Source organism: Tenrec ecaudatus, chromosome 16 (genome assembly GCF_050624435.1).
Source record: "Tenrec ecaudatus isolate mTenEca1 chromosome 16, mTenEca1.hap1, whole genome shotgun sequence".
NCBI classification, from domain to species: Eukaryota; Metazoa; Chordata; class Mammalia; order Afrosoricida; family Tenrecidae; genus Tenrec; species Tenrec ecaudatus.
The window spans coordinates 94,149,205-94,161,632 of NC_134545.1; the positions used below are offsets into that span (position 1 = coordinate 94,149,205).

At 42.1% G+C, this 12,428-nt stretch overlaps 1 protein-coding gene across 2 annotated transcripts in view; it reads left to right on the plus strand.

Annotated features, from left to right (window-relative positions):
• Nucleotides 1-6,103, plus strand: part of MXI1 (MAX interactor 1, dimerization protein) — a 75,944-nt gene extending 69,841 nt beyond the window's left edge. For both annotated transcript variants that reach the window (XM_075533825.1, XM_075533826.1), the window contains exon 6: nt 4,376-6,103. In XM_075533825.1, the coding sequence (XP_075389940.1) occupies nt 4,376-4,539 (164 nt within the window). In that variant the 3' untranslated portion in view covers nt 4,540-6,103. The remainder of the gene's footprint in view (nt 1-4,375) is intronic.
• The last annotated feature ends 6,325 nt before the right edge of the window (nt 6,104-12,428 follow it).

Below are 12,428 nucleotides of genomic sequence, written 5' to 3' on the forward strand. Positions count from 1 at the left end.
TAATTCCAATCTCTATTCACTAGATCAGGGTGTGCTATGTCTTTGTGAACTATGTTATGCCAGTGGGCCTTGGTATTCCCCAAAATCGTGGCCCAGAGCCCATAGGCCTGTGGCTCTCAACCTTCCTCGTGCCGCAACCCTTTCATACACTTCCTCATGTTGTGGGGACCCCCCAGCCATAACTTTATTGTCCTTGCTACTTCATCGCTGCAATTTTGCTACTGCTATGAATCAGGCGACTCTGTGAAAGGGTTGTTCAACCCTCCCCCAAGGGGTCGCGACCCACAGATTGAGAACCACTGCCCTAGACTCAGCAACTCCTTCCCTCCAGGTGTGTTGGGTTCTGTCTAAGACATTTCATAACTGTGCTCTCTGTATGTGCAGCAAAGGTAAATAGCCATGTCCAAATATCCTCCACCAAATCTGTATATCTCTGTGGGATACTCATCCCAATCTCCCCACCACGCCCACTCAGCCTGCATCTCTACCCAAGCATTTGCATGTAGAACATTACTTACCTCTGTTGCCTTTAACTGCCACCTCCTATCTTTTTTTAAAAAAAAACAAAACGGTTTTAAATTCTTTTCCTCCGATCTTTTTTTTATTTACCTCTCATTATATTGTTTACACCCAAGTTACTGTATCCCTATTAGTAGTTTCTGTCCCTTCTCCTTCAACAGTGGGTTTTATTATCTAGTTTGTGATAGCTTTTCTTCAATTGTCTCTAAAAAAAAAAGAAGAGGAGAAAGGAAACTTACCACTGGCATATTTATGTGCTTTTTAAGGCCTTGCTAATCTATAAGTCTCCTCTCTCCATGCCATTTATTATGAAAACAGTGAAACTGGGCTATTTTTCATACAGGTTTGGCTGATTGAAGCCTCATGGTGGCATTTAACACCTTTGTTTGCCCCTCATATTTTCTGTGGAAAGGTACTAGATTGAACTTCCATGCTTTTTTGGAGCAAGAATACTTCCTAGGTGGTCCCCACACTCTATCATCATGTCTGGTTACCTCACTTTTAATCATGTTAAGGTTGGTCAGTGGGTACAGCTAATGGCAACTCAGTACTTTTATGTAAAGTTCCTCTTCAACCTTCCACATAATAGTCTTAGCAGTCATTGATAATTGTTGCCCAGAATCATTTTATTGGTTACTACAGCAATTTTTAAATGCCATTCTTGCATTTATTAACTCTTTATTTTGGAAAGAAATAATTTCCTCATCAATGTTTTGCCCTAAAATAAAGTTCAATTCAGGGAAGATGAAGTAAATGCTCAGGTGTTTAATGTGCTTTGTCAGTGTTTTAGGTGTTGGACCCTTAGCAGCCTCAGTGCAAGGCTTTTTGTTTGGTTGCTTTTTTTACTGTCTTGTCAGTTTCTTCATTTTAATGTATTGATTGTGCTCCAGTTTGTTAAAGTTGTCATTCTTTCTAATGTTTATATTGTCCCTTATGAAGAACCTTCCAAAGTGGTTTTTAACCCCTTACAACACACGTCTAGGGGTCCATGGGTTTCTTTGTTTCTGATTTTATCTTGCTATGTAAGAGTTGTTGCTTTTTTTATTGTTGGCTCTATTTGATATTTAAAAAATTTTTGTTTTCTAGTGAAAGTTTACACAGAAAATTAGATTCCCCTCCAGTTTTTAGCCAGATTGTTTCATGACACTGACTACTGAGCTACATCTTTCATTCCTTGCCTTCTCGTTGTTGCTTTTGCCTCTATGTTAGCCACTTGACGTCATCGAGTTCAGTATCCAGTGCTCCTCATGGGTGACACTGTTTGCCGTATAAGCCACTGTGGTTTCACTTAAAGGTGACCTCTAGGAGTTGCTTTCGTTCCAAATTCCAGGGAGTTCACTAAACTTCTAGTGATCCTGCAAATCTGGTCTTTTAAAAGAATTTTAATTTTGTTCCCCATTTTCTCTCATTCCACCTGGGACCTTCTGTTGTGTCCCTGACCAGAAAAGTCACCCCACCCCCAGGAGAGTCCGGTCCTGCAGTCCAGGCTCCTCTTCGAGGCGCTGGTTTCCATTACTCTCCTTCGCTCGAGACGAGCAGAGACCGGCAGTTGTTGTCAGGTGGCCACTGGCTAGATTTTGTAGGACCTCAGGTGGACTCACCAACCAGGATGTTGAACCACTACCTTTAAGAACTGTGTTAGGATGTTGGCACTCCGTTTCGAAGAATAGACATCTACTCAAAGCAGTACCAGAATTAAGGACATACCAAGTGACAGTGAAGAGTAGCAGAAATAACTCTCAATTATCCAGAACCGTGTGGGAGAAAAATGTAGAACAAAAAATCAGATTCACAAAAAAGACCAGCATGACTAGTCTGACGGAGACTGGAAGACCCCCAGAGACTAAGAGGTCTTACCCTAAACCATCCTTCTGACCTGGAACTAAAGTCATTCCTGGAGACACATGTCAGCCAAACAATAGGCCAGCCCATGAAATAAACCATAGCACTGTAGAGGGGACCGTTCCTTAGAACAGAAATCACTTAGATGTGATCCAAAACCCAAGAAGGAAGGGCAGGAAGGAGTAGAAATCGGGGTTGAAAGGAGACTGGGAATCCGAGTGGATGAAAAGAACTCAGACACATTGTGGTGAAATACAGGGAATACTTTGTGTACACACTATCCAATAAGTAATTTGCTCTGTAAACTTTTATATAAAGTACAATATAATTTATAAAAAGAAATGACCCTCGGCAGGCAGAACTTCATCGTGCTCTTTACAGTGTACTAGCTGTATGGTCTTGACAAGTCTTGCTTACTCTTCTGTAAGCCCATCCCATCTCCTGATTTCAGAGCGGTTACATCTTCATAAAATAGCTCCCCTTCTTCCCTGCCCCCCTCCAGTATTCCTGGTTGCTGGGACCTGAATACCATTCTGGTTCGAGATGGGCTGTGTCCTGTCCCCATTGTTGCAGGAGATTGTCAGCAGCACCCCTAGTCGATCGGACTGGAGCACTCTCTTTACATCGACTGCTTGAGTGCAGCATACTTGGCTGGACTGGGTGCCTTGATTGTATTTCACTACTGGATGAGTGACCGGAGGGGCTGGGAAACACGAATGGCCTGGGAAGCATTATGGATATGAAGCAAGTAGTTATGAATTCATAGAACTATTTGTACAGCTTGTTTAATCAGCTGCCTGCATTTTAAAAGCAAATCTCCAAAACTTGAAACAAGTCCTTTTGAAATTATACTTTGAACCCTGAGAGTCCTTTCCCTGAAGCAGTTGGGATCAGTGCCTTTGGAGTGCCCTTCCCGTCAGAGCCAAGTAGGAAGCATCGGGCTTTCAGACTGCATAGAAGTGAGAAATCCTGAGTTCATTCTACATTGTTGTGAAGCAAAAACATTTTCGAATCGCCTTTTGTTTTTAAAATTTGTGTTGCTTTTTAGTTATATCTAGTATCAAGGTAACAGTGGTTGGATTGTGTATATATTTAAGTTCCTTTGCTATGCATGGTTTTTGAAGTAAAAGTTAAATGCCACTCTAACATAAACAGCCCTGGTGGCATAGTGGATTAGGTGTGGGGCTGTGAACCACTAGGTCAGTAGTTTGAAGTCATCAGCCGCTCCAAAGGAGAAAGATGAGGCTTTCTACTTCCATGAAAGATATATAGTCTCAGAAACCTGTGAGGTCGCTGTGAGTTGGAATTGACTTGATGGCAGTGAGTGTATGCCTTTATTGTAATCCTTATTACAGACGTCACTATAATTCAGAGACTTGAAAGTCTCAGGCCCTTAGTCAAGCTACATTTAATGCAAGAAAATGGATTTGAATTAAAGCCACATCCCTGCATGTACTTTGTAAGTGACTGGCTTATTTTGGTTACTGTATGGTCAAAGAACTTCAGGATGTATGTCCTAGGAGTCTAGAACGATCTACAGAGTGATACCACCAATGGCCTGGATAAATATTTTAATCTCCTGTATTAAGTTTATGCCTTTCCCTGTTTAGGGCAACCTTGATCAGAACAGAACAGAGCACTGAAATTTAGGTTTTGGATTGATCCAGAACAAATGTTGAGCCCCTTGGGGTTGGGATAGTCTGACAGTGTGCATGGGCTTACCAGTAGGCCAAGAGCTTTCAGGTCCAGATGAACTGGCATCCAATAGTTTGGCAACCTTGCGTCCTAAATTAAGACCACCACAATATTTCAGATAGTCCCCTTCTAAGAAGCACCCCTATATTCTAATATTCTAGAAAATCTCTCTTTAGTTCTGTCTCCAGAGATGACCGATAATAAACTTGAGTATATGCCACTAAATATTATTTCACACCTCTTTCTTTTCCTGGTGTTTTTTTTCAAGGTCTGCACATACCAGGTATAACTAATCTTCGCCTTTTTTTGTCTTTGGCAGAGGAGATTGAAGTGGACGTTGAAAGCACAGAGTTCTCCCATGGAGAAGTGGACAGTATCAGTACCAGCAGCATCAGTGACATTGATGACCACAGCAGCTTGCAGAGTGTTGGGAGTGACGAGGGCTACTCCAGCGCCAGTGTCAAACTCTCTTTCCCTTCCTAGAGCCCGGCGTGACCCAACAGTGCAGGGCAGCCGACTCACTGGGCCGTTCAGTCCAAACAAGCTCTTCACTCGGGCTCATGATGCAGTCTCCTCTTTAAAATGAAACACAACTATACTTGAACAAAAGGGTCTCAAGAGACCTGTATGTAAGCAAATACACAGCAAAAAGTGGGGCAGAAGGGCCCCAGCAGAATATTCGGAAATCACAGATTCTAATGGCAGCAGAAAACTTGTGTGTAATTTCCTCGTTTTAATTTAGTTGATTTAAGAGGGCACTGGAGACCCCTCCCTCCTCCTTTTCTGGTTTGCTCATACTGCAATGAGTCAACCTATTTAAGGATGGGTTGTGAACCCTTCCTCAGCTTTATGATCCTAAAAACGAAATCAAACCTGTCGTAAAGACGCGATGAAATCAGGCATTAATCTTGGATAGCTGAAGAGCTAGTACCACTCAGCCTGGGACAGCTTCTCAGGAAGCCTGTGGATGATCAATTCTTTTAAAAAGCTCATTTCCTTCTCTGCAAAAGGAGAGATTCCCCTGAAGCCTGTGGCAAGGGATCATCATGCAGTTCAGTTTTGTTGGATTCCATGCTAAGCAAGCCAACCTTGTCCTGCATGGTTAGCACTAGGGCTCCAAGCCGCCGCTCACCAGCCAGCCGGTACCCCTCGACCCCTGGGCACCATGGGGCAGTCAGTGCATGGCAGCCTCTGAGTGTGACCTGGGGGCCAGGGCAGCGCTCTGCAGGCCTGTCCAGATGAGCAGGCCTTGGGATGAGCCACGGCACCATTTTTATTTCAGATTTTGATAACTGTTTTGTATGTGTTGAAACCAAAACGCCATCTTTTTAAAAGCTTGTCCATGAACAACACAGTTGTCTTTTTTAGTAGAACAACACACAGGGTGGGGAGGGGATCATCTATTTTGATGCAGCATTTGATGATGATGAAACACCTCACACCTCACTCTTTACAGTGCACAGAATGAATGAGGTCTGGGCCAGGGAGAAACAAGGTCAGTGCTAAGGTTTTGTTTTTGTTTAGAATCATTACCCTTTCTTTACCAGCGTTGAGCCCTCTGGGACCTCTAGGGGACTATCATAGTTAACATAGTGGAGTTCAGCACTTGTCTCGGTTTAGTGTAAAGGTTTGCTTCCATTTTCCCACAGGCAGTCAGTCTCTCCTTCCTCACAGTCCTACTGTGCAGGTGCTATTGTTGCTCTTATGAGTATTTTCAGAAATGTTATTTTCTTTAAAGTGAAATTTCTAGCCTGCACTTTGATGTCGTGTGTTCCCTCTTTTAAAAACTCCAACGTCCCCCTCTTGTCTCCTCCTCTCCCTTCTTGGATACCCTACCCCTGGCTGTTTGAACTTTGTATACTTTCAATAATTTAACTACCCTTAATTACGTAAAAAAAAAAGGAAAAAAGGAAAAAAAAGCTTTATGATTTTCATAACTTATTGCTGTTTTTAATGGGTTGTTAATTTCAGTCCTGTAGTTTTATTTTATGTTTTAGATAGGGCTGGGCAAGGAAAAAGGAAATAAAGACAACCATATTTAGCAGTGCAGTGGAGTTGTGTGTTAATGTTAGCCTTGCCTTCGTGAGTTGCCCTTTGACCGCGTTCACGGCTTCTTTATCCGAGGTGCGCCCGAGGGCCTGCGCGGAGACCCACTTGTCCTGTGCTCTTCCTGTGCCTCCACTAAGATTTTCCCTTTGGTTTGTGCTACATTTGAGTGGATGAGTTCTTTAGATGGGAGTGAAAAACGGCATGCCTTCAGAAGCTCATTATTAAAATCTACTACTTCAAGTGTGCAAGACCTACTGAAAACCAAATTCACTTCTGTGGCTGCGGTAAGTCATTCCTGGGTTCCCTAGTTACACCGGCCAGATGAAGATGTTGCTCTGTGTTGGTTAAACTTTGATTTCCCCGAGTGATATGGCAGCAGCTGAAGACTGCGCTAACAACCTTGGAAAGTAAGTGGGAGATTATGACTAAGCCACCATCTGTTAGTCCCATGGCATTTGCTTGCGCCGCTTTGCCTTGGACTAGAACTCGGGACTTCGCTCAGGTGAAGTCAAGGCAGGAAGTGCCATCTTGCTGTACCAGGTGGTGGACTGGGGAGCTTTGATTGTTCAACTGCCCCCTGAATTGCGTCTTTCATGAATTTCTTTTCCTTGGAGGTGGATTGAATCACCAGTAAGAAGTATTAATTTTTTTAAGACAAACTGACTTTGAAGACACAACAAATAACTGCAAGAAATAAAAATTGTGAATGAAGAATATCTGAGTGCTTTTTGTACCATGAAGGAAAAAATAGACAAGCATTGAGGGGCTACATAAGCAGTCAGGAATTAACGGCAGCTCAAATGGCTTGTTTTCTGTTACACATGTTAAACAGGTGTGCACCTTACTGCTAAGTCCTGTCTACTGCAGATGGCTGCACATCTGATCAGCTTACCCACTTGGGCTAGACAAAGCCGTTTGTTATTCTCTAGTTCCCAAATCACCTTAAGGAGACCCTTTGCTGGCACTACCGTTTGAATGCTTTTGAAGTTTATGCGTTTTTAGGTGGTCCCCACTAACCTGAGTGCCTGATCGGTAAAATGTCTACACCTGTCAATGTTTTTCACTGACGCACCCTGGCAGTACAGTACTTAAGTCCGTGGTTGCTTAATTACTGAACCGCCAGAGGGTTCTGATGAAAACCATTGCGACCTGAAGCGTCGGGCTAGGGTAGGTATGAGAGCTCTCCTTTTCTAAGGCAGTTGTTGCTTTTAGCATTACGGAGGGACTTTTAAAAGCCCGCTTGCAAAGCTTGCAACCCAGGTCCACAGTTCTGGGATCATTAACTTGTTTAGCCTTGTGGGGTCTTTTTTGATGTGTGGATTTTATTTCACTCAGAAGCAATGGCATTTCCTCATTTTTATATTATCTCAAATTCCCAAACTACCCAGATTAATTCAGTCAAGGTGCCTGCCAAAACCAGTACCTGGTGAGAAGCAGCAGGTTTTTAAAATTAGGTTTAAATTGCAGTTTCAACATTGACTACATTCCATCCCGAAAAGAAGTTAATTTCTTCACTAGGTGTCTCCCAAAAAAAGTCCTTATATGAAAGGTGATTAAGAATTAAAAGTCGGGGGGAAAAGAATTAAAAGTCGATATAAATTAATCCTCTCCCCAAATCTAGGAAATTAAGAGCTAAGTATTTTCTCTGAATTATGCAACATTTCAGCTATCTTGACTCTGGGGCAGACAGAAAAGTGCACTTATTATTTTTGGAGGGCTATTTCCAAGAATTGGTTTAACAAAACTCCATGGCAGATTATACTTTTGTTAGTCTTGGTATCGTAAGGGTTTTAAAATAAAGGCTTTCTAGTAAGATGAAGGTACCACCAGTTTTAGTGATTATCTGTTAACTCTGAAACCACATGCTCTAGGGCTTACAGACACCCATGGTAACCACTGCACAGTATTCTTATGTAGATTGATTCTGCAGTTTTGTTGTAAACACACTGCAGGTGTGTGGCACCCGTGCTCAGCGTCTCGTTAGTGCCGTTTTCCCAGTATGTGCTCAACATGTCTGTGTCACAGCTCGTTCTAATACCCCACAGCTTTTCATAATGCTGCCGTGTGCTTGAGACTCTGGTATAGTGTAAGATCACGTTCACACACTGGGGAACTACAATGTTTGAGACCTGTTTTACTGCACTATCTGCTGTACTGTGGTCTGAATTGAGCCTGCAGTAATGCCATGGTATGCCTACAGGGGAGTGCCCCCTAGTTGTGCTATACAGTGCTAGCCTTGACCGTAAAAAAAGAAAATGGGGGTGGAAACTAGCAGCAATCTTCTCGGCCCAGTGTAACAGGATACAATACAGGACATGGTTTTCTTGGGGACTCAACAGTGCAGTTCTAAATGTATACACTTGGCGGCTTCATGGTTGTTTGTACCTTTCTGGGATGCCGTGAATTAGGGAAACGATGCTTTTAAAAAGTACTGCCACTGCCACCTACCGGTAATTTTGGATTTTCTTTTCAGAATGCTTAGTCTTCATTCCTTGGGCTGACATTGGGATATTTGATTTTAAAACGGGTATTTCAAGTATTACCACTAGGATTCAAGCACACATGCACATTCCAAACAAGTCTGTGATCAGGGGATGGTTGCCTGTAGAGTTCTCTCAGTAATACCCTGGCCTTAGGCTTATTTGGACCTCCTTTGGTGGCACAGTGGCTGTGTTGGGCTGCTAACCCCACAGGGTCAGTAATTCAAAACCCCCCACCACTCTAGAGAAAGACAAGGTTACCACTCTGATACAGGTCAAACCCTGTCCTATAGTCACTGTGTTTTGGGTGAGTCTAGTCACGTCCAAGGCAGGGCTCAGAAGATCCTGGTTGTTGTTATCTGTGCTTCTAGAAGGGTTATGGGGATCACCGAGAGTTCCTCAGAGGACAGAGGATGATTTTGGAATTAGAAAACTGCATTGGTAAGAAAAAGGCCCCGGATGCTGTGCCAGGTTATATCCTGCACAATGCACCTGCTCGTCCAGGACAGCGGGGTCCCATCAGCCTGCAAGCCTGCTCTTGCCCTGTAAGGCTCTTCGTCTCCAAAGACATTCGAAAAGGAGCACTGGGGCCCCTTGCGGATGGATGCTCACACTGCCATTCTAAAGAGCACCGAATTCCTGGGGAGGTGGGAAGATTAGCGAGACGGATGGGTATGTCAGTTTCTTATTTTTATGTTGCTTAAGGTTTCTTCTTTCTTGCATTATTTTTAAACACAGTCATAAATGACACCAAGGCACACAATAGTCTTGTATAAATAGAATTACAAAATATCCTTAAAATGAACACAAAATATAAATTTCAGAGCAGTTGTTTCTAAATTAACAGGGTTATTGTACTGAAAGCTAGCTTGGTCCACTAAACCTGACAGTGCTTTGATGAGGAAAACACCACCAGGCAGAAGCAGCAGGTCTCCTTACTGCCCTCTTGCCGACCACTTCTGAGCAGTTACAACTGAAGGGTTACCATGCACACTAGCCTCGCTATAGATTTCCGCCTGTATGAACATCTAGCTCTCCCACAAGATGATGCCATCTCTTCCAGGCCTGAATGTGTTTCTTCTACAGCTTAGCACCGGGCTAAAGGGCAAATAGATTTTGCCACAGGGAAACAAGCCAGCAACCCCCCGTAATTGTGGGCCGTAAGTACCTCTGGAAACGCGCCTTCTCCTAAGGAGCGGATCTAGGGCTCCTTTTTGCACCTGCATTGTTCATGTCCTCGGCTAACCTACATGTTTTTAGAATGTCCTGTAGCTACTTGTTACCTAAGCCTCTGTAAGATGCTTACAGGAGAAAACACACGGATTCAATTGTTTTTGTTAAGCCATAGACTTGTGGCTTTCCTCACAATTTCCCTCTCCACTGTAGTAAAAATTCACGTTAATTTGTTCCGATTGCAGTCAACACTGATGTGTAGCCTTCCTGATTCAGCGGATGTAACTACCACTGCCCAAACCGAAGGGCTTTTACCCTGAACCGGACTAAGGTCTTTCCACTAGGCCTGCGCATCCCAATCACTGGAACTTATTAAAAACAGATGTCTTGGCCAAGGAACAGGTCTCAGGGAAGACCAGATCTACAAATTCCTTTTTCAAGCAAACACAGAGATGATACTAACAAAACAATTTGCCCCTCCTTCCCTTTTCTGTTCACAACTATGCTCATTGATTTTCTAATCAAAAAATGTAAACGTAACCACTATCATGGACTTATTTTAGAGCTCTGGTACTTTGGTGGCATTTCAGAAATACAATAACTGGGGTCCCATACGCAAAGGTTCTATTATTCATTGTGACTGCTTAAGAAAAAGGATGATTTATAATTTCCATTCTGCCTAGTAATAGCAAACACTTCTACAGTGTTACCATGTACTGGGTACTGTTTAAGGCACTTTACACACACACCTCGTGAAACCCTTAAAACCCGTGTACAAGGACGACTTCTGTGCACAGCTGGAAAAGGGGAGGCAGCGTTCTCTTTGTTCCAAGGCCTCTCTCACGAAGACATTTTTTAATCTGTAATTAAGGCATTGCTGTTCTTCTCTATGAGTAACAGTGAAATAATCAAGCTTTGAGAAAACATATCCAACCCAAGTATTTTAGTCTAGATCACTATTGAACATTTCGGCCTGTTTCAGAGCATCAAGCCCCCTTTCTTGAGAAGAGAAAAAAATAACACTAAAAGTTCTAATGAGTTCCTACTTGATTTTAAGAATACAAATCAAATTACCCTCTGTTGAGTCGATTCCAAATTGTACCTTCATGTATAATGAAAACATTTAAAATGCCTTGGACCCTGTCATAATTTTCATTAAACATCCTCCCAGATTACATACATTAACAGGTAATCTTCCCAAGTACCCTTTTAGCCCAGCCACCATCATCCTGATAAACCTAGATTTTCTAAAAGACCACATCCAAATCTTTTGAGACAAAGGATCCTGATCTCATCCTATTTTCAAAATGCTTTATTTGCGGGTGGTCTTTTTCCTCCTGCAAAGCCCTCAGAAAAACAATGTGCAAGAAAGGAAGGCCCATGGGGTCAACAGCCTTTGATTAAACTATGGAAAGTTGTATCTGTAAGAGCTCTCAATAAAACTATTTTAACCCCAAAACAATAGCCTTGCCCTCACAAACACCAGCTAAACTGTTCTAATGACTATATCAAGGTAATCTCATCAAAGCTCATTTGGTGAAGTCATAAAATTAAAAAAAATTTATTTTGTTTTGTTTAATTCAAAGGATACCCTGGCAAATCTTCCAAAGCCCCTACTGATTAGTGTGTTCGTAAAATGCATTTTACAACAATTAAATTAATAGATTTTATTGAAATCTACTGAAAAGCCTTCCAAGATAAACAGCCCATTTTCAACTAATGTCTAACCTGGTATTTAAACAATTTTTCAACTTTCTACCCTGTGATCACGATTAGAGAAGAAAATCTCTTGGTTGGGCGTGAGGTGACAGACAGATTGGGAATTCTCTCTGTCATCACTGTCTTCCTAAGTCTCATTTTTATTAACCCCCCCAAAGTTCATGAAATAAAATGCTATTTCCCCTTCCACCAAAAATTTCCAAACTCCTCTATACATAGCACAACCTTTAAATAAAACTGGTTTGTATTTTAGGGTTCAATTTCTTAATTCTACTGGATTATCCAGGGATTTACTGAGATCTTTATCACGCACACAGTGCTCGTGTCTGCTGCACTGCTGCGTGCAGGGTCCCGGGGCACAGCCTACTGTAGCAACACTGTCGGCTCGAGAGAGTTCACCCTTGGGTTAACACACCCTGGAGATTTTAAAAGCACTTTAATAAAAGTTAAACATACAAAGCTGAAATTAAACACACCCTAAAAATTACCTTCTCCCATAAATGGGAAGACCATTTTCTATGCATGTATTTGGCATAAACTCAACTCAGGATTAACTGTGATGTTTGTTCAATTACACCAAAAAAATGCTGACAACTTGATCTAGTTAATAAAAATTACAAACTCAGCTACATTAACATAATATACAGGGAAATTATGGTCATATTAATGCACAAGAAATACAGATATTTTAATCAAAACACTCAGTACTCTTGTTCATTAATTTAGCCGTGGTTTTTTTTTTCTTTCTTTTTTTACAAAAATAATATCTACACAGTATACAGGGCTGTACATTAGCTTTTTGTTTTCCCATAGAAACATTACACCCCCCCCAAAAAAAAAGGTACCACTACCATAAGTGAAAAATCAACACAGCAAAATAAGCAAACCCCCCCCCACCCCCCAAAAAAGGTAGAGGGTCCTAAACATGGTTTCTTACATCAAACTCATGAA